Source organism: Podarcis cretensis (genome assembly GCF_951804945.1).
Source record: "Podarcis cretensis genome assembly, chromosome: 9".
NCBI classification, from domain to species: domain Eukaryota; kingdom Metazoa; phylum Chordata; class Lepidosauria; order Squamata; family Lacertidae; genus Podarcis; species Podarcis cretensis.
In genome coordinates this window covers 13180068-13201005 of record NC_137178.1, presented here as the reverse complement: position 1 = coordinate 13201005, position 20938 = coordinate 13180068, and the positions used below count along the sequence as shown (strand labels likewise).

The 20938-nt window shown below is 42.5% G+C and overlaps 1 protein-coding gene across 1 annotated transcript in view; it reads right to left on the bottom strand.

The window, feature by feature from the left end:
- The window catches only part of CFAP299 (cilia and flagella associated protein 299), a 353732-nt gene that overhangs the window by 39734 nt on the left and 293060 nt on the right, over window positions 1-20938 (bottom strand). The window contains exon 4 of the mRNA XM_079991227.1: window positions 15804-15946. Coding sequence (XP_079847353.1) covers window positions 15804-15946 — 143 coding nt within the window. The remainder of the gene's footprint in view (window positions 1-15803; window positions 15947-20938) is intronic.

Sequence of the window (20938 nt, the reverse complement as noted above, 5' to 3'; positions counted from 1 at the left end):
CTGAACTCCTCGGAGCGTTTCTGAATCGGCATCTCGCAAACATCGGGGCATACCAGTGCTGCAGAGAAAACTGGCCTCCGACCACATCGTTACTAGGAACATTTTGATCCAGGGATGTAATGAGAAGCAGCATTCAGGGATTTCCCCTCCCCCCCCCCCACTGTGGTGGCTGTAATGTATAGACGCAGGTGCATCACCCAGACGCAGGACACAAAAATGCATTTCTGGCCTGGCTTGTCCGCCAGCTTGGATCTCTGCTCTGCTGTTTCATTTCCAAAACTTGTTACTAGAGCAAGTTGGAATTTCATTCTAAATCCATATTCTCTGGATACTAATTAGGTGGGAGTGGGGGAGGAGGGCTCCTTTCGCAGAACTCCTCGTAAAAAGAGCAAAACTCATTGTGGAAATGCCCTACCAATGAGAAGAATTAAGTAGCGTTTCTTAATTCTGGAAACAACTGCTTCCCTCCATCCCTCCCTCCCACAATCTCTTAAACCACTTCTTCTCTTGGATGCCCATTATTAAAAATAAAATAAAAAAGCATAAAAACCCTTGGCCTGATACCAACCATGTTTCGCTTTTGATTTTGGAAAGAAGTCAGGAAAAAATATATTAGGGAGATTAAAGAATGTATGACATTGTTGATTGATCTATTTAATTCACGGCGAACATAATATTTTATATCTGCATTGGTCCTAACAGGTATTCCCCTCTCAGTCATCAGCACAACCCCATCAGAACTTCATGGGGAAACTCTGGGAAAATCCTAAGGAAATGACAGTGAGGCCTTGCCAAATGGTCCAAACACAAAACGAAAGATGTAACAATTTGATGCTTATTTTAAAGCTATACTTTATTATCACATTTTTGTATTGCATTAGTTATAAGACGTACTGTCAGGGAACTGCCATCAGTGCCGGAGGGGGAGAGCAAAATCCAGAGGGATTCCAGAGAGTGTCCCGGGATCGGGAGGAGCAGCTCATCTTCTGGGGAAGAGAATCAGCGTAGCACCAGTGGAGAAGGGGGGCAGATGGGGGAAGCGGCGAGGCGGTCCCATGACTCCTTGCCTGGGACCAGCGGGGAGAGTAGGGGTCCTCCGTTGCCTACGCCCTCCTTGCGCAGAAGGCTTTCGCGCAGAGAGGGTAGGAGGAGACTAGGCATCAAAGAGCTTCTTTGCTGGAAGAAGTTTAAGAAACGCCCACTGACGGATGCTGCCAGCGATTGAGTCAGCCATGGGTGAGTGGCTGTCCGGACAGAAAAGGTTCACTTTGGCAACCCAGCCAGGTGTTTGTACCCAGCCGGGGAGATAAGCACCAGCTTACGCACGAGCAACCCCTAGAACCATTACACGTACATTTTTTGTTTCTTCAGCTTGTAAACCGCCTTGAGTATTGTGAGATAGAAAGACAGTATACAAATTAAAAGTGATGATGATGTTGATGTGCCCATGGCAGGGTTTGATGTTGCAATCCCAGCCTTCCCCATTCACACACAACAAACTTATGTGGAGTCATGTGAACAGCCTCACAATGTCACTCTAGGTAGGGAAAAGGTCAAGGGCCTGAATGGTAGGCCCAAACGCCGAGTCTGGAAATTTCACCACTTGAATTTTTTGTTACGAAATATCTGGAACTGCACTTGGAAAGTAGCTAGTCTAGTTTTGCTGGGCTTCTCAATTAGCTGATTGCCGTATATATTTCATTTCAAAGAGGCAACGGCTGTTTCATCAGCAGTAAATCCTAGCATCACCGTAACAAGTTAACTAAGCGCTTTATCAGCTTTGCGTAATAAGGACTGGGACCCACATTGCCACTCATAATAATGGTAATCTGTCTCCCTGAGTATTGTCTTGCTGTTGGATTTAAGACTGCTAGATCAGAAAAGATTTCAGTGCTGCAATTTCTGAACTAAAGCTGATTGTGTACAAGTTGGGATCAAAAATTGGTATCCAAGGAAGACCGCAGGGTCAGAACAGGTTTGGTTCTATTTCATTTTGTATTTATTGAGCCAAGTGGATTTTTAAAAAAATATTTTGCCTGCTTATAATTGTTTGTATTAATAAAACACTCCCACACTACCAGCTTTATGTTAAGTCGGTTTGCATTGTTTGGAAGTTCAGATCTCAGTTTGTTCATAATCACCTCTCTGAGTTTGGTGGGACTTGATTTTCTTTCTGTTTACGATGTATGACATAGAGGCCATCCATTAGATTCTGCAGAAGGAAGAAACATGCAGAAGTGGCCACCGGGCAGGGTGGAACCACTCCGTTAACTTCCCAGCAGGTGTGTTGCACAGAGAGGAGGTTGACATGGGGCAAACCAACCAACCAGAAGAAATGCTGGACTGGCCACTTCTGAAAGTGTGTTGACACTCAGTATAATGATAAGATGACTTATCATTGTAGAGGGGGAAGGAGGCAACTGAGCATGAGGTTGTCCAATACAAGGTGGCTCCATATCTATGGAATTCTCTCCTCACCAAGATGTGCCTGGCCTCTTAATCAAACTTTTAGGAAACGGGTCAAGACACACCTTTGGAGAATACATGGGGTGAAGAATTCTCAGCTTTTTACAATTGGGGTTTCATGAATTGATGGACAATTTAATGCTGTTCCTCCTGTTAGGATTTCTATCCATCCATGCTGCTCCAGTAGTAGCAATATGTTTTGCGTGTATATCATGTGAGTGTCTGAGAGAGCGTGAAACAGGAAGTCTCAATACTGTTGGAAGTTGGAAGTTAGTTTCACTTCTGTTTGTGATGCTCTTCTGTACTGGTGCTGAGAAAGCACAGACATGCTGATGAAGTCTCTGTATGTAGGCAGTAAAATAAAGTAGTTTAGAGCTACTGATTGACTCTTTCTTCTGCAATGAGATGCCAGAAGACAACTGTGCTCCTCTCAGAAGGGAGGGGTCGCTTATTACCAGTCTCTCTGAACTGAGGGAGATTTATAGCCAGAGTGTGTCCACCGGAGAGACGCCCCGGTGTCTTGGGAAGTTGGCGGCCTTCCCGGGCGTTTTTCCAAGGAGTGCCTGGCCTCTTTATCAAACTTTTAGGAAACAGGTCAAGACACACCTTTGGAGAATACGTGGGGTGAAGAATTCTCAGCTTTTTACAATTGGGTTTTCATGGAATTGATGGACAATTTAATGCTGTTCCCCCCCTTCTGTGCAATAAGTTATGGAATTGCTTTTGTTCCATTTGCTTTTTTATTCTATTGCTTTATATTTGTATTGATGTGACGCAGGTGGCGCTGTGGGTTAAAGCCTCAGCGCCTAGGACTTGCCGATCGAAAGGTCGGCGGTTCGAATCCCTGCGGCGGGGTGCGCTCCCGCTGCTCGGTCCCAGCGCTTGCCAACCTAGCAGTTCGAAAGCACCTCCAGGTGCAAGTAGATAAATAGGGACCGCTTACCAGCGGGAAGGTAAACGGCGTTTCCGTGCGCGGCTCTGGCTCTGGCTCTGGCTCTGGCTCTGGCTCTGGCTCTGGCCAGAGCAGCGATGTCACGCTGGCCACGTGACCCGGAAGTGTCTCCGGACAGCGCTGGCCCCTGGCCTCTTAAGTGAGATGGGCGCACAACCCCAGAGTCTGTCAAGACTGGCCCGTACGGGCAGGGGTACCTTTACCTTTACCTAATCTGTTACGGGGCCTACTGGTGATGGTGGTACATGAAATAAATAAATAAATAAATAAATAAATAAATAAATAAATAAATGACATATTCAAATAAGGGGTTTTTTTGAAGGGGAAAGAAAGGGGATATGATTTCTTTTTTTTTTTCTTTTCTTTGACTTATTAGTTGCCTGTCACCCAAAGGTCTCCAAGCGACATTGAAGGTGTCCAAGCAAACATTGTATTCTCTTTGACAAAACTGAATTGTACTTGTACCCACTCAGATTACACAAATTAGCAGAGGAGAAATGGATTAAATTACAGCCCAGACTCCAGGCCCGTGTTTCAGTTCAGATGCCTGTGCTAATAAAGTCATTTCCTTTAACAAGCTAGAACCAAATCAATATTACAGCACATAAATAATGCTCCCTTGATAAAGGAGTGTTATACCACGGAAAATGAAGCCCAAGGAACCATATACATCAAATGCAAGATCTTGTGGAATTGCCCAAAGGATTTAAAATATGACTATTACATTAAATTCTTAATTGTCCAAATCTTTCTTTCTCTGTTGGGAAGGAGAACCTGGCCTGGGTGGCACTCTTAACATATGGTTTAATGTCTTCTGACAGCCTCAGAGGGAAGAAATTATCCCACAGAACGGGGAAATCTGAGACAACCAGGATGCCTTAATTTTCACAGTGAAAAATTAATCTTTTCACAGTTCTACTACAGATGCCCAGTTCTATACAGTGGTACCTTGGGTTACAGATGCTTCAGGTTATAGATGCTTCAGGTTACAGATTCCGCTAACCCAGAAATAGTACCTCAGGTTAAGAACTTTGCTTCAGGATGAGAACAGAAATTGTGACGGCAGCGGGAGGCCCCATTAGCTAAAGTGGTACCTCAGGTTAAGAACAGTTTCCGGTTAAGAACGGACCTCCAGAACGAATTAAGTTCTTAATCCAAGGTACCACTGTACTTCCAAAAATTCGCAGGTTAGTTTTCCTAATGCCTGAGATACTGGATTGGAGGAAGCTGCCTTGACCAAGGGTAGTGGCAGCAGAGGGCTAGTGATACTGGTAAAAAGGTGGGGGGGCACACACACCTGATGTCAAGGGCGGCAGGAGAAAGCACCCTATGAGTGCCATGTTCTATGTGCTATAGCTGGCAAGAGAGTCCCTGCAAGTTCAGTCAGAGAAGAGTCACACTCTGAATCACAGTTTTCTCCATGCCATCTCCTAGCTGGCATGCACCTCTCTCAGTATGAGGAAATATCTTGTAATATCATGTATGAGATTGATCCGATTAGAATAATGCTGTCTGCTTCTGTGGCGACAGGGTGAGAGACTGTAAGAGGAAGGGCCTCACCTGCCACCTTTGCTAAAGTTTCAGCTAGACATCCAGTTTCAAAATAAAGTTTCAGGTAGAATCCAGATCACCCAGCACTGTGCTGAGCTGTCACCTACTCCCTCAATAATGGTGCTGATATGTGGCATGAGTCAGAGACATTTAGTTTGATGGTGGCATTGCAATCTGGGATGTGAGAAAAATATCTTGGGGGGGGGGGGCTTTGCCAAAAAGCCTTAGTGAAATCAAGATACACTATGCCCACAGCATTCCCCTGATCCACCAAGCTTGTAACTCCACCGAAAAAAGAAATGAGATTCATTTGACATAACTAATTTTTGATAAACCCTTGCTGGGTCTTAATAATCACTTTTCTTTTTTCTTTTTCTTCTTCTTTTTCTATAATTTTTATTTTTTTCCTTGCTTGTTACATAACAAGAAAAATAATACAAAAAACAATACCGAAAAAGGGTACAACTTAAGAGGGGAAGGAAAAATAAAAATAATAAAACTTACACAATCTGTTATTAAGATGAAAAGTATGACCTAAATTTGTGATTGCAATTTCATGTTACAATAAAAATAAAAATAAAAATCTCATTATCTTTTATGCCCAACTTCCCATTTATTCCTTTTTACATATCTTTACTGCCATACCAAAATACTATTTTTTGTGTTAATATTTTCACAATGTATATATATTTATATAAGCAATTGCTAAAAACTGCTGGGATCACTCAAAAGCTGCTACAGATCTTAACATGGCAGAATTTTGTTTAAGATATGTTCTGAAGCCCTCCCATTTTGATACAAATTCAGTTCTGTTTATTTTTTATTTTCCCCTGATAAATTGTCTAATTCAGCATTTTCAGTCAATTAATAATCACTTTTCTATGTGTTCACAGACTGATGAATTATTTTTTCTAGGTCCTTCCCTGGTATCATTGTCAAACTCACCGGTCATGTTCTCCTGTCTGAAAGAAACCCTTAATGTTGCTGTGGTTTGTATGTGTTGTAATAATAATTAAGTGTCATGGTGCCTGGATTCTTTGTGCAGGCGTCTGATTCGAGAGTTTAAGAGAGTTCAATCTCATTAGCTTACTGAAGGGACGGGAAGGTCAGGTTGTGATTAATCTTATCTAGGCAAGAGATCACAGGTGATGGCTCAGAACTGTTTTAAGCAATGAGATAAAGAAAAACTGGACAAAATCTGATAGCTAGATGTGGAAATCAGCAATGCCTAGTAGCGAGGCTAATTAACCATTGGAAGAAATTTCCAAAGCTTGTGGCGAGATTCTCCACTGTGGCGTCTTCAAATCAAGATTCCGAAAGATATGATGGATTCCATTACAAATTGGAAAGAGGATGAAGAGAGAGAGAGAAAAAAAGAGAGTTATATTTCTCAAGCTGTGTTAAGCAAGGAGGCAATTTAAAATGGCACATATACAGTGGTACCTCTGGATGCAAACGGGATCCATTTTGGAGCCCCGTTCATATCCTGAAGCGAACACAACTCGTTTCCTTGTGTGCGCGGGTCGCGATTCGCTGCTTCCGCGCATGATTTCATTTTGAGAATCTGCGCATGCACGAGCGGCGAAACCCGGAAGTAACACACTCCGTTAGTTCCGGGTCGCCGTGGAGCGCAACCCAAAAATACTCATCCTGAAGCTACTTCAACCCGAGGTATGACTGTACAAACAAACACAACTGGTGTGGTCTTAGAAATATGTGAAAATTGGACTTCCGGGTTAGCGCCTCTGGTAATGGTGGAATTCCTCTGATCGGGAGGAATTTGTGTTGGAGGAATCCGGGTCTGGCCGCCACGGCGAAGGCGGAGACCCACTAGAAATCACAGGCGGGTGAAGCCTGTGAACGTGGGATTCGGCTGGCACCTTTTGCGCCTCCCCTACTCGCGGGGAAACCCGGTTTGGGGGTTCCAGAGCGACGTGGGGTGAGCGGTGCGGTGCTTCGAATTGACTGCTTCTTCCATGGAGTGAAGCCGCATAGCTGTTGCCGGAGAGCGCTGACTTTTTCCTGTGGACAATTTGATCTTATAGCAACTACCCGTGAGTAGAGCGGAGAATTGGATTTTTAAACGTCTTAATTTGGTGCTGAAATGGGGAGGTCTAAAACAGGAAGTCCACCTTCCCCTTTTGTAAATAGATTGAAGCAATGAGGATGCAAGCTGAAGTCTCAGAAAGCCTATTGTAAAGGACTAAATTTCCATCAGTAAAAAATACTAAACCCCCCTTGGTGGCAGGAGAAGAGGGGGGAAAGTTTTGGACTGAGTATACCTGCAGGAGAGAGCGAACAGAGTTAATATACCACCGCTCCGATCCTGGAAACGGGCTGCCAACAGGACTGACCGTGATTAGAATGTTCACTGACAGCTGGTTTAAATAAGAGGAATACATTGTTTCCATTGTCTCCGTCTGCGTTTAAAAAGGAGTAAAAGTAACAGAAAATTGAAACTAACTTTATTGTTTGAATTGAGTTTAAAAGGACTAATACAAATAGAAACTGTTTCCCTCTAGAGGAACTGTTTCCCTCTAGAGGAAGCTTTTGAAACTGTCACAAGAGTTGAGCTGGGGGAATTTCCAGCTGCAAGATAAAAACCTGTGAGATTCTGGGGACCTTGAATCGGTTAAGAATGTTGACAGAAGAGGCCTTAGTGGTTGTATTATGTAAGATAAGTGACTCACTGGAACAGCTTCACAAAAAGGTGGATGTGGTAACTACCAAAATTGACAATTTGGGACAAAAAGTGAAACCAATATAGAAACTATTCAGAAACTGACTCAGGAATCTACTTTGACATGGCAAACTGCGGAGAAGGCTAGGGAGAAAGTTATTGCCGTTGAACCTAAAGTAACACAATTGGAGAGAGAGAGAGTCCCAGCCTTACAGATGTAATTTGATGACCAAAAGTTGATGCCTGCTATGATTGAATTTGTGGATATGACTGGCAGAATTGGCGGATATGACTGGCAGAATCCGGGACCAGGGAGAAGAGTCGGTGGAAGAAGATTGGAAAAAGTTTAAAGACTATTTATAAAAATATTGTAAAATTAATAAGTGTTAGAAAAATGTTGGAAAGGAGCTGTATGGCTTTAGTAAAAATGTTACAAGGAATTGAGTACAAATAGATTATTAGAGTATTAAAGGGAAAATAAGGTTAAAATATGTTAAGACAATTATATATTAAAGGGAAAAATAAGGTTAGAATAAGATGGAAAGGAATTGCTGAAACAGTTAATTAAAGTGGAATACAAAAAGGGAGGTGTGAGGAGGTTGTTGAAACAAGTAAATGAAAGTTAAGATATTGAACTTATTAGATGTGTTTTAAATTGTGTTTGTTTGGTTTTGTTAATTTAATGTTTGGGGGTTGGTGTTGTGTGGTGTTTTTGTTTTTGTATTGTATTGTTTTGTTTAATTCTTTGTCTTTCTTTTGCAGTCTTTAAAATGTTAATAAATATTATTTTTTTAAAAAAGAAATATGTGAAAATTAAAGGAGAGAAGATTATAGTGTACTAGTACTACTACTACTATTACTACTACTACTAAATACTTTGCAAAGAACAGGTATGACTGGTCCCTACCCACAAGGAGTGGAGGGTTCAAAGCTGCTCTCTGCAGGAGTCTGTGTTCTTGAACAGCGGAATTCTTGTTCTAAAATGGTGCCAGCTTTATTACATAGCCCAACCAACCATAAGATGTTTAGGCCGTGTGACAAAACACACATCTGGCATCTGGACCATAGACTAGAGTACAGAGCAGCCACAAGAATCCAGAAGTTGGTCTGCCCTGCTATAAACTGTCAGCCAAATGACCTATACATCCTCCGTAGCTATAAGCACAGAAAAGCATCCAATGAAATTAAAGGGCAACAAATTTAATGTGGCTAAAAAGGAAATACTTTCCCAAGAGCATGTCATTAAGAGGGAGTAGGAACCCTGCTAGAAAGGGGGGGGGGGAAATCCCCACCATTTTGGGTTCTACGTCCAGATTAGAATTCCGAGTGTCCCAGAGCAAAAGACCCATTTGAACCTTGTGTTTCCATCGTGGTCTTAATATCACTGGTTTATCCTATCACTGATGGAAGTCTTTAGAATATCCTTTCAGCATCAGTAATTTTATATCAGGCACACATGAGTTCATTAGCAAGAAGAATATCCTGAAGGTATGGTGAAACAAACAGCAGGACCCTCAGGAAATACACAAATATTTTGTATTAGAGCTTCTGCTTCTTCTTGGGGTGTGAGCGCCTTTTTTTGTTTCTGCCCACCACCTGTCTGCAAGGATGGCTACTTATCATATTCCCCGGGTTAAATGAAAATAAAAGTTCAGCTAAATACAAAGGTTTCTGTTTACCAATGAATGTGGCAAGGCGAGGAAGTGGAAAGGGTGTGTTCCGGATCCTTGAAACACCACATTTGAAAACCACAAACACCAGAACTGTCTAAAATTACACTGGGATGGCAAGGGCATTGTATGCCAAAAGAATATATATCTTTGTGTATGTGTGTGAATTTTGTACATACGAACAAACGAACAAAATTCCCATGAGTTTTGAGGCCTTATGAGTTTTGAAGCCTCAAGCCTTATGAGGAACAGTTGAAGAAGCTGGGTATGTTTATTTATGTATGCTACAACAGCAGCAAGAGTCTTGATAGCACAAGGATGGAAGAATGAGGAAACCCCGACAAAAGAACAGTGGCAAGAGAAATGGATGAACTATGCAGAACTGGCGAAACTGACATGCAAACTGCGAGATAAGGACAACTGTGACTTCAAGGAAAAATGGGAACTTTTTATAAATTATTTTAAAAGACAACAAAATGAACCGGACTCCTTGGCAGGTTTTGAACAAACATACACCAATTTATTGAGGGTTAATACAGTAGATAGATAATATAAGGATGTATACAGTTTTGCGGTATGCAGAGAACAACATGAGTTGAGAAATCAGAGAGAGGAGCTGAGGGAAGTTTTTTTTTGGGGGGGAGGAAGGGTTCATTGGGGAGGTGGGGGCGAAAAAAGGGAAAAAAATAATGAAGTTGATTTGTTTTGATAATTTGTTATGTTGAAATTGTTAAATTTTTTTTTATAAAAAAATATATAGAAGAAGCTGGGTATGTTTAGCCTGGGAAAGAGGAGGCTGAGAGGAGACATGATAGCCATCTTCAAATATCTCAAGGGCTGTCACATGGAAGATGGAGCAAGCTTGGTTTCTCCTGCTCCTGAAGAGTAGGACTCGAACCAATGGCTTCAGGTTACAAGGAGATTCCAACTAAACATCAGAAAGAATTTCCTGTCAGTAAGCTGTTTGACAGTGGGACCAACTACCTCAGGAAGTGGTGGACTCTCATTCCTTGGAGCTTTTAAGTAGCAGTTGGATGGCCATCTGTCATGGATGCTCTAGCTGAGATTCTTGCATTGCAGGGAACTGGATGAATTGACCCTTGGGATCGCTTCGAACACTGCAATTCTATGATTCTAAATCTCTTGCGGAACCATTCATCACCATACACTCCTGGTACTAAGTCAAAGTGTGTATAACCGGAACAAGCACATATCTGCCTCAACCCCACTTTCCTCTGAGGAATCTTCAATCTGAATGAACAGTCAATAAAATTGCAAATGTGGTCCAAAGCAAGTAAGTGTCCACTGATGGATCTGGAGGCAAAAAAATCCCCCAACTGCATATATACACTAATGGGGTCTGGGCTGGCAGTGGCTGAGGAAGCAAGGGATATTGAGGTCATGGTGGATAGCTCAATGGAAATGCAAACCCTGAGTGGTGCAACTGAGAAAAGGCCAATTCCATGCTAGGAATCACTGGGAAACAAATCCAAAATAAAACAGCCAATATCATAAAACCACAAATAAATGATGTGGTCACACTTGGAAATTTGCGCATGATTCTGGTCCCCACATCTCAAAAAGGAAACTCTGGATCTGGACAGGGTGCAGATGAGGGCAACCAAAATTACCAGGGGGTGGCAGTTCCCTTACTGGAAAAAGCAAATTTTGATCAGTGTAGTCTGCCAGGGAGGGAAACATCTATTTATTTTTGTGAGACTATTTTTGGTGTTTCCCTCTTATAAACAGTTTAAGAGAAAAATGTTCAAAGATGCCTTTCCTTCTGACAATGACTGGTTCTTTTTGTTAATTAGATTTTAAGTTCTCCTTCAGTATCTCAAAAAAACAAATATACTGATGTTTTGGGGCATATTCATATTTTTTTACACGTCACCGTTATTAATCAGTGACTGGGTATATTAATCAACAGTAAGCGCCTGATGGCCCAAATAGAGTTTACATGCACATGTGCACAATATTAACCAGACAGAATCTTTTCAATAAAAAAGCTGCTTCTGAAGAAGCAGTTGGAACCAGAAAAACGTAGAGGAAGACTGCTTAATCCAGAGGCAGAGAACCTGTGGCCTTTCAAATGTTGCTGAACTCCAACTACCATTAGCCCCAGTCCACACGGGCAATAGTCAGGGATGATGGGAATTATAGTCTGGTGGGCCACAGATTCCCTGTCCCTGATTTAATAAGCTGCATTTGCTGCCACTGTGGTCTAAACCACTGAGCCTCTTGGGCTTGCCGATCAGAAGGTCGGCGGTTCGAATCCCCGCAACAGAGTGAGCTCCCGTTGCTCTGTCCCAGCTCCTGCCAGCCTAGCAGTTCGAAAGCACGCCAGTGCAAGTAGATAAACAGGTTCCGCTGTGGCGGGAAGGTAAACGACATTTCCATGCTCTCTGGTTTCCATCACAGTGTCCCGTTGCTCCAGAAGCGGTTTAGTTCTGCTGGCCACATGACCCTGAAAGCTGTCTGTGGACAAACGCCGGCTCCCTCGGCCTGAAATGAGCGCCACAACCCCATAATCACCTTTGACTGGACTCAACCATCCAGGGGTCCTTTACCCTTTTACCTTACAATTTATTTGACCACGTCACCCATAATAATTTTGGGACTGCTACTGTCCCATGTTCCTGTGACCATGTTGTGGGGCTTGGTAAGTTTGCTAGAAGTGTGGTAACACCGTGTGCATGTGAATGTGCGCGCCACAGTCAACATAGAACGGCACTATGGACAAAAGAACGAGAAATGAGCCTAGGCAAGCACTTGGCTAGCAAGATGTGAAAGGGACACCTTCCAAATTCAGAAGAGCGCTGAAGGGATGTTATGAATTTGTGCTGGATTTCTCTTTAATCTTGCTACAACAAACCAAAGCAGTTAAGGGGGAATGCAAAGAGGGAATTATACCCCACTGTTGGCTGCCAAGAACAGAAGCTAGGAAGATAAGAAGTTTGCTAAACAGCCATTCCAGTTCAAGACATGTAAGCAGAAAGAGGATAGTAACACCTCTTGCATCCAACAAAAGGGTTCCCCAGTGTCTCTGGATGTGGTTGGATGGGGGGGGGGCAGGGCATACAACTTTGACAGGAGCATCAGCCAATGGATGACAATCCTCATCAGCAGAAAGCATATGGAACACCAGTCTCTTAGAGTCTCTTGATAAAAGTGAGTGGAAAGGGTGATTCTAATCCTCAATTCCTATACAGTGGTACCTCTGGTTATGAACTTAATTTGTTCTGGAGGTCCGTTCTTAACCTGAGGTACTACTTTAGCTAATGGGGCCTCCCGCTGCCACTGCCACACAATTTCTGTTCTCATCCTGAGGTAAAGTTCTTAACCCATGGTACTACTTCCCGAAGTGTTTGTAACCTGAGGTGTTTGTAACCTGAGGTACCACTGTATATTGTTTGGAAAATGCCAGCTCTTTAATTGCCCCTGTTTTGTCGTCCAAAGACTAGGAGAAAAAGTTCTAGTCATTTATTTATATCCAAATCCAAAGGTCTTTAACCTGGGAGAAATCTACTGCTGCGCTAAACAAAGAAAACAAGATTTGATGATGGTCATACCAGAGTGCACTCTTACTTATGGATTATAAACAGGATTAAATATTCTGTGGTCCTCACACTGAACCTGACAATGACCCTCTTGCCTTCTTACCTTCCAAGGTCAGACAACAGTACAGGCACGCCAGATTCCAGCTGACAATGGGGGTGCCCGGCATGTGTGACATCACAAGGCTGGGAACACATTAGACCAGGTATAGGCAAACTCCCAAGCTAACAGGACCAGAGGTCAGGGATGATGGGAATTGTAGTCTCAAAACATCTGGAGGGCCAAGTTTGCCTATGCCTGCATTAGACCAATGCTCCACCATCTGCACTGTTTCTTCCCTGCTTTCAGATAATTTTACTCAGCCCTATCAGGATTATGGCTTTATCCTGTACAATGCTTTGGTCTTCTGCACCTTTAAGACCGCCTCCTCCTCAATTACATTCTCTGATCTACTTCTCTTAAATACAAATACTTGTCTATCAAATACATGTTCATGATTATCCCATCTACATGCTAAATTTGGACAACAAGGGCACAGAGAGAAACATCTTTGCTGCTTGTACCTCTGTTGTACGTTCCCTTTTCCCTAGAGAATCAACAAAGCAGGAACTTGCCTTGAATGCCTTTTGAAAATATATGCAAGGTCATTTCTATTTACATTGGCTTTTGATAACCAGGAATAAGCTTTTAATTGGATCTGAGGCTCTGGCAAATGAATATGAAATAAATATGTATTTTGAAGGCAAGTTCACAGACTTCATAGCTGCAGGATTAAGTCATGACATGCATGCGTGCAACTACTTTGAGAGATAAAATGCTACAAATAGATTGCCAAACTTCAAAGCACAATGTTTTCCAGTACACTTAAGTTCACACATTCAGCTGCAAGTCACAAAACGGTTGTTGCTCTTGTTGTTTGTACTTGTTAGTTGCTTTCTCACAGGGTGACCCAAAGCGACTACATTAAAATCAATTTTAAAAAATTAGAAAATTGTCCAGTAGCACCTTAGAGACTGACTAAGTTTGTTCTGGGTATAAGTTTTCGTGTGCATGCACACTTCTTCAGATGAAAGCTTATACCCAGAATAAACTTAGTTGGTCTCTAAGGCGCTACTGGACAATTTTCTATATATTTTTTTTATTTTGACTGCATCAGACCAGCATGGCTACCTACCTGAACCTAGTACATTAAAATCAGCTAAGAACCAATAAAAAACCCCCCACAAATATATCTAAATAGGTAAAAGGCAGGACTTACAGATCCCACACCACCAAAAGAGGCCATGATGCCACCATTCAAATTAAGGGAGAAAAAACCAGGGCAAGAGAAAAAAAAGAGAGCATTTCACCAATGGGAGGCCACCACTAAAAAAAACCCAATATTGTGTTGCCACCCTATGAACACCTTGAGAAGGGAGCACAGGGAGAAGGGCCTCAGATTACATTGCAGGGGAAAATGTTGAATTTAATGAGAAATTAAGCAACAGACATATACACATAAACAAGCGTTAGAGCTTTCTGGTGCACATTCTTGATGTTACTCCCATACAGTGGTACCTTGGGTTAAGTACTTAATTTGTTCCGGAGGTCCGTTCTTAACTTGAAACTATTCTTAACCTGAAGCACCACTTTAGCTAATGGGGCCTTCTGCTGCCGCCGCGTCGCCGGAGCACGATTTCTGTTCTCATCCTGAAGCAAAGTTCTTAACCCAAGGTACTATTTTTGGGTTAGCGGAGCCTGTAACCTGAAGCATATGTAACCTGAAGCGTATGTATGTACCACTGTACTCTTCCAGCTATACTGTTCCCTGGTGTGTTTTTTCAGAGTCCAGTGCAAAATTCCTAAATGGCTTGGGCCCAGGTAGCTACAGGACCACTGTTTTCCATATCAGACTGTCCACCAATTAAACCTTCAGAAGGGGCTCTGTTCCATGTCCTGTCTCTGTCTGAGGTTAAGTTGGTAAGCAGGTATTCACTGCTGCAGCTACGAGGCTCTGGAATGGCCTCCCTCGAGAACTGTACAGTCATACCTCGTGTTACGTTTGCATCATGATACGTTCTTTCAGGTCGCGTCCTGCGGCGACCCAGAAGTACTGGAAAGGATTACTTCCGGGTTTCGCCGCTCGTGCATGCGCAGACGCGCAAAATGATGTCACACGCATGCGCAGAAGCAGTGAATCGCAACCCGCGCGTGCGCAGACGCACCGCTGCGGGTTGCGTTCTGCTCATGTTGTACCACTGTATTTCACTCCCCATTTTTCAGTTTCCTGGTGGGCCTGTTCTTTTTCCATTGGGATTTTTAAAAACAACAACTAATAATGTGTTGTTAGGACTGTCCTCATGCCCCTTTGCTACTATGTAAATTGACTGTGTAGTACCTCGGGTTAAGAACTTTACCTCAGGATGAGAACAGAAATTGTGTGGCAGTGGCACACAATTGTCAACAACGAATAGTCACTGTTTTTTGTGTTGAATATACAGTGGTACCTCGGGTTACATACGCTTCAGGTTACATACGCTTCAGGTTACAGACTCTGCTAACCCAGAAATAGTGCTTCAGGTTAAGAACTTTGCTTCAGGATGAGAAAAGAAATCGTGCTTCGGCGGCGCGGAGGCAGCAGGAGGCCCCATTAGCTAAAGTGGTGCTTCAGGTTAAGAACAGTTTCAGGTTAAGAACGGACCTCTGGAATGAATCAAGTACTTAACCCGAAGTACCACTGCATTTGTAGCTCAGTTGTATGAACAATTAACATCAATACCTTCTCACTGAAGTCAATGGCCACCATCCAGAAGGCTATGGGCATGCATGGTTCCAAGTAAAAAGGCAGAGATCTGAGAACAGGTCATGGCCTTCCCACAGATGTCAATCGAAACTTGCTATGCTAACCGTCTGTATTTCATAAATAGGAAGAAAATGAGCAACCAACCTCAGATCAGAGCGCCTGGGGAAAAGCTTCTTCTTGCCACTGAAATAGACTTCAAACTCGTCCACCTTTAACCGGTGTGCATAATCGATATATGCAGATACTTCCTGGCCACGGAAATTATGATCCCGAATGAAGATTATGGACTGGGAATGGGGTAGAGAGAGGAAGGGGATAGAAAAGTATGATTAAAATAAAGTGTCCAAACAAGAAAGACTTTTGCTATTCATATTGATTATTTGCTTTTGAGGACATGTACTATATTTCATGCTGTACTAAGTCCAAGGTGTTATTATTATTATTATTTTAAATTTGTATACTGCCCTTACTTCGCAACAGAGTGTATGTTTACTCCAAAGTAAGTCCCATTGAGTTCAGTAGGGCTTACTCACAAAGAAGAGCATGTTAGATAGCATTTTGCATTTGCAAAGTGTGTTTGTTCTTGCAGAAACATGTTCCTCTGCTTTAGACAGAGAGAAAGATCACTCAAGGCCAAAGAGTGAATTCATGGAAAAGTCCTGAACCCAGCTTGCACTGCCTTTGCACTAAGCCGGTCTGGCTTTCATACAAGTGTATCCCAGAAAACACCTTTAGTACAGTGGTGCCTCACAAGACAAAATTAATTCGTTCTGCGAGTTTTTTCGTCTTGCGAAGCACGGACTTTGGAAAAGCTTCAAAAATCACCAAAGTCTTCAAAAACCTCAAAAAAGGCTACCACACCGCGTGTTATGAGTTGCTCCTCGAAGTGAATGCATGGTTTTAAGAAAAAGGAAACAAACTTGCAAGACGTTTTCGTCTTGCAAAGCAAGCCCATAGGGAAATCCGTCTTGCAAAGCAACTCAAAAAAACGAAAAACTCTTTCGTTTTGTGAGTTTTTCGTCTTACGAGGCATTCGTCTTGCGAGGTACCTCTGTATCTAACAAGTAGTAGACAGACTCACAGCCTTGGAGGCCCACTGTTAGAATGAGCCCCGAATTAATCAGTGAAGTAATATTTTACATTCTGCTCCAGCCTGTTTCCTATTTAGTTCATTATTTTCCATACATTGTCTTTCCATCTTTACAAAAGGAAGCCAATACAAAAGGAAGCCAGTACGTTTCTGAGCACAATTCAAAGTGTTGGTGCTGAGGTTTAAAGCCCTGAACGGCCTCGGTCCAGTATACCTGAAGGAGCGTCTCCACCCCCATCGTTCTGCCCGGACACTGAGGTCCAGCGCTGAGGGCCTTCTGGTGGTTCCCTCGCTGCGAGAAGCCAAGTTACAGGGAACCAGGCAGAGGGCCTTCTTGGTGGTGGCACCCGCTCTGTGGAACGCCCTCCCACCAGATGTCAAAGAGAAAAACAACTACCAGACTTTTAGAAGACATCTGAAGGCAGCCCTGTTTAGGAAAGCTTTTAATGTTTAATGGATTGTTGTATTTTAATATTCTGTTGAAAGCCACCCAGAGTGGCTGGGGAAACCCAGCCAGGTGGGCGGGGTATAATAATAAATTATTATTATTATTATTATTATTATTATTATTATTATTTGTTTCCAAACGTATTTTTATTATGAAAGAGTGGCAGCTTTCGTGTACCTTTGTTTAACAAACATACATTGTACACGGCATCTTGCAAAGATATACAGGCAACAGAAATATGTCCTTACTCCAATAGCGGAGAAACAACGAATTACCTGGTAGCTACTTGCAACTTGAAATTGCCCGGAGACAACCAGAGGGGGACTCAAGAGCCTTTGGCTCGCAGCCTATGCTTGAATCTTACCCTTAAACAGAAGCCATTGGGCAAGTTCAGTCAGGTTCTGATTGAATTGTCGTCAAATATTGAGCCAGCCCTTTGAAGGCTAGAGCATCCTGCTCTGGGTTGCAAGAAGCTCTGTGGCTTCTGTCCATTTTTGTGCTGAACAAGATCCAGTAAACGAAGCTGAAGACTTGGGATAAGTGGATTTCGCTTTGCTCTGTGAGTGTGGTCTTTTGTTTCTGGAAGGACCTCATCTCCTTTCATTTAACTTTTCCTTGCCCTGAGGCTGTCACAGGGGAAGGTGTGACCTGAGCTCTAATTACCTATTTGAATTTGCTAGGAAATTGCAGCTGCCTTAAGAGAAAATAGCCTTGAAGCTGCTTTTATAGAGAGAATATCTGAGTTACTTGGGGGTGGGGCAGTTTAGAAATGCTAAGAGACTATCTAATATAGGGGTCAGCAAACCTTTTCAGCAAGGGGCCGGTCCACTGTCCCTCAGACCTTGTGGGGGGCCGGACTATATTTTGAAGAAAAAAAAGAACGAATTCCTATGCCCCACAAATAACCCAGAGATGCATTTTAAATAGAAGAACATTCCACTCATGTAAAAACACGCTGATTCCCGGACCGTCCGTGGGCCGCATTTAGAAGCCGACTGTGCTGGATCCAGGCCCCGGGCCTTAGTTTGCCTACCCATGATTTAATAATACACATATTCTTGGACTGAGCAGTGACAGTAAGAACAAGTTCCTGTCTTGAATCCTGGGAAAGAGAAAGTACATGTGGTACAGACATTCCCTGGCAAAATCTGAATAGTTTTTGTTTGTATTCTAAATAAGTGACAATTGGGCAAAAATGTTTCTGTTGCATCTTTGGTTGGTATGAATAGGGAGCAGGATACTCTTGTGCAACTATGCTGCTGCTACAGCACCTTGGGAGCCAATACTGACTGAAAATGGAGGGTATAAATACAGTAAAGAAAGTGTATTCTTTCTTTCTTGGTAAAAAAGAAAGAAAATCCCCAATATTTTGGGACTTTCCTCTCTTTTTTAAAAGTTTGGTGATCGAAGACCTGATGCACTCCCAAAAGTCCAAATTTAAAATCTCTATCCCCATAGAAACATTAAAATTCACATATGCATCAGTGGGAAAGAAAGAAAGAAAGAAAGAAGGAAGGAAGGAAGGAAGGAAGGAAGGAAGGAAGGAAGGAAGGAAAGAAAGGAAGGAAGGAAGGAAGGAAGGAAGGAAGATAGATAGATAGATAGATAGATAGATAGATAGATATGGGGCAGACAAGAAATTCAAGAAAGAACGGGAAAAGTTTATAATTTATTTAGGAGGCCACTGTAAACAGATGAAAATGTTGGCAGGATTTTAATCCCACTTGTAATGTTACAAATATTATGTACAATATGGATAGATACAAAACATAGGCTATGAAATAATATTCAGTTGGAAATGTTGAAAATAAGACCCATGGAGGGGATGAGGGAAAGTCGTGAGATTCAGAGAAATCTCATTTTATGGATATGTATTTAGCATTGTAACTAATTCACATTTGTAAAATCAAATAAAAACGATTTCAAAAGAAAGAAGGAAGGAAGGAAGGAAGGAGGCAAATTCAAACAATTTCCAAATGGTTCCTTATCCCTACTACGTCAACAATTATGAAAATGTATGGAACAACAATGCACTATCTAAGTAAACGACACCTAACAAATATCAGTAACTTTTGTGAACTGATTTGCAAGGCTGCGATAATACTCCAAGTAGTTTTCAAACTGTAAACCTCTGTACAAACTGTACAACTCTGGGGGTCCCCGAGGCATTTCCGGATCATAACACAAGGGCAGACTCACTATAGGAGACTACGCTATTGCTCCAGAATGTCCCCCAATGGGAGAATGTTGGAGGTGTCAAAGGAACCCTCTCAGTCTATGTGAGGTACAGCAGGTCTGGTCAAACACCAATGGGAATGCAAAGAACACTCCCCTAATCTATCTACAAAGCATTGTTGTTGTTTAGTCATTTAGTTGTGTCCGACTCTTCGTGACCCCATGGACCAGAGCACGCCAGGCACTCCTGTCTTCCACTGCCTCCCACAGTTTGGTCAAACTCATGTTAGTAGCTTCGAGAACACTGTCCAACCATCTCGTCCTCTGTTGTCTCCTTCTCCTTGTGCCCTCCATCTTTCCCAACATCAGGGTCTTTTCCAGGGAGCCTTCTCTTCTCATCAGGTGGCCAAAGTATTGGAGTCTCAGCTTCAGGATCTGTCTTTCCAGTGAGCACTCAGGGTGGATTTCCTTAAGAATGGATCGGTTTGATCTTCTTGCAGTCCATGGGACTCTCAAGAGTCTCCTCCAGCATCAGAATTCAAAAGCACCAATTCTTCGACAATAAGCCTTCTTTATGGTCCAGCTCTCACTTCCATGCATCACTACTGGGAAAACTATAGCTTTAAGTATACGGACCTTTGTCAGCAAGGTGATGTCTCTGCTTTTTAAGACGCTGTCTAGGTTTGTCATTGCTTTTCTCCCAAGAAACAGGCGTCTTTTAATTTTGTGACTGCTGTCACCATCTGCAGTGATCATGGAGCCCAAGAAAGTAAAATCTCTCACTGCCTCCATTTCTTCCCCTTCTATTTGCCAGAAGGTGATGGGCCCAGTGGCCATGATCTTAGTTTTTTTTATGTTGAGCTTCAGACCATATTTTGAGCACAGGAGCTCCAAAACAGGCATGGAGGAGTGTTCTTTAGAATTGGGTACATGTCAAAACTAGGAACAGGATCCCGGTGGCAGAAGCAGGAACCCTGGAGTTGTGTTTTTATATGGAGGCATGTGAAACTGGTGTGGGGGAGACAACAACTAATTCTGAGGAGGGAATGCAGCACAATAATTGCATGTTCTGAGAAAGCTGAAAGTCACCCTCTTTGGCTCTTGGAGTAAAACAAACATTTGCCATTTCCACACATCAGGGAGATCAGTAAGATTTGGAGGATGGGAAGAATGTGAGCAGGGAAGCCATGATACCACCATTAAAATAATGGTGCATATGTGGCTAGGATATTTACCACTGTAAATATCCCAGACTGGAAAGACCAGAAGGATTCTATTAAAAGGGGGGGGGGGTGCCTCAGAGTCAAAACTCAGCAATGTATTTTCCTCTCCAACCACTGCTGAGAAAAAGCCTCAGAAGAGGAAAAATTGAGCTGTGATAAAAGAATTTCTACTCCTAGCAGAAAAATATTTCCTCTGAATGGCAAGAACTGTAATAAATGATACATTGAAGCTGCGAGGATAAAAGACAGAAAGCTTGTTGTGAGTATATGAATAATTGCTTCATTAAAAAAAAAAAAAGCAGAAGTAACAGATTAAAAGCAAACACCTTAAATTACATGGGAT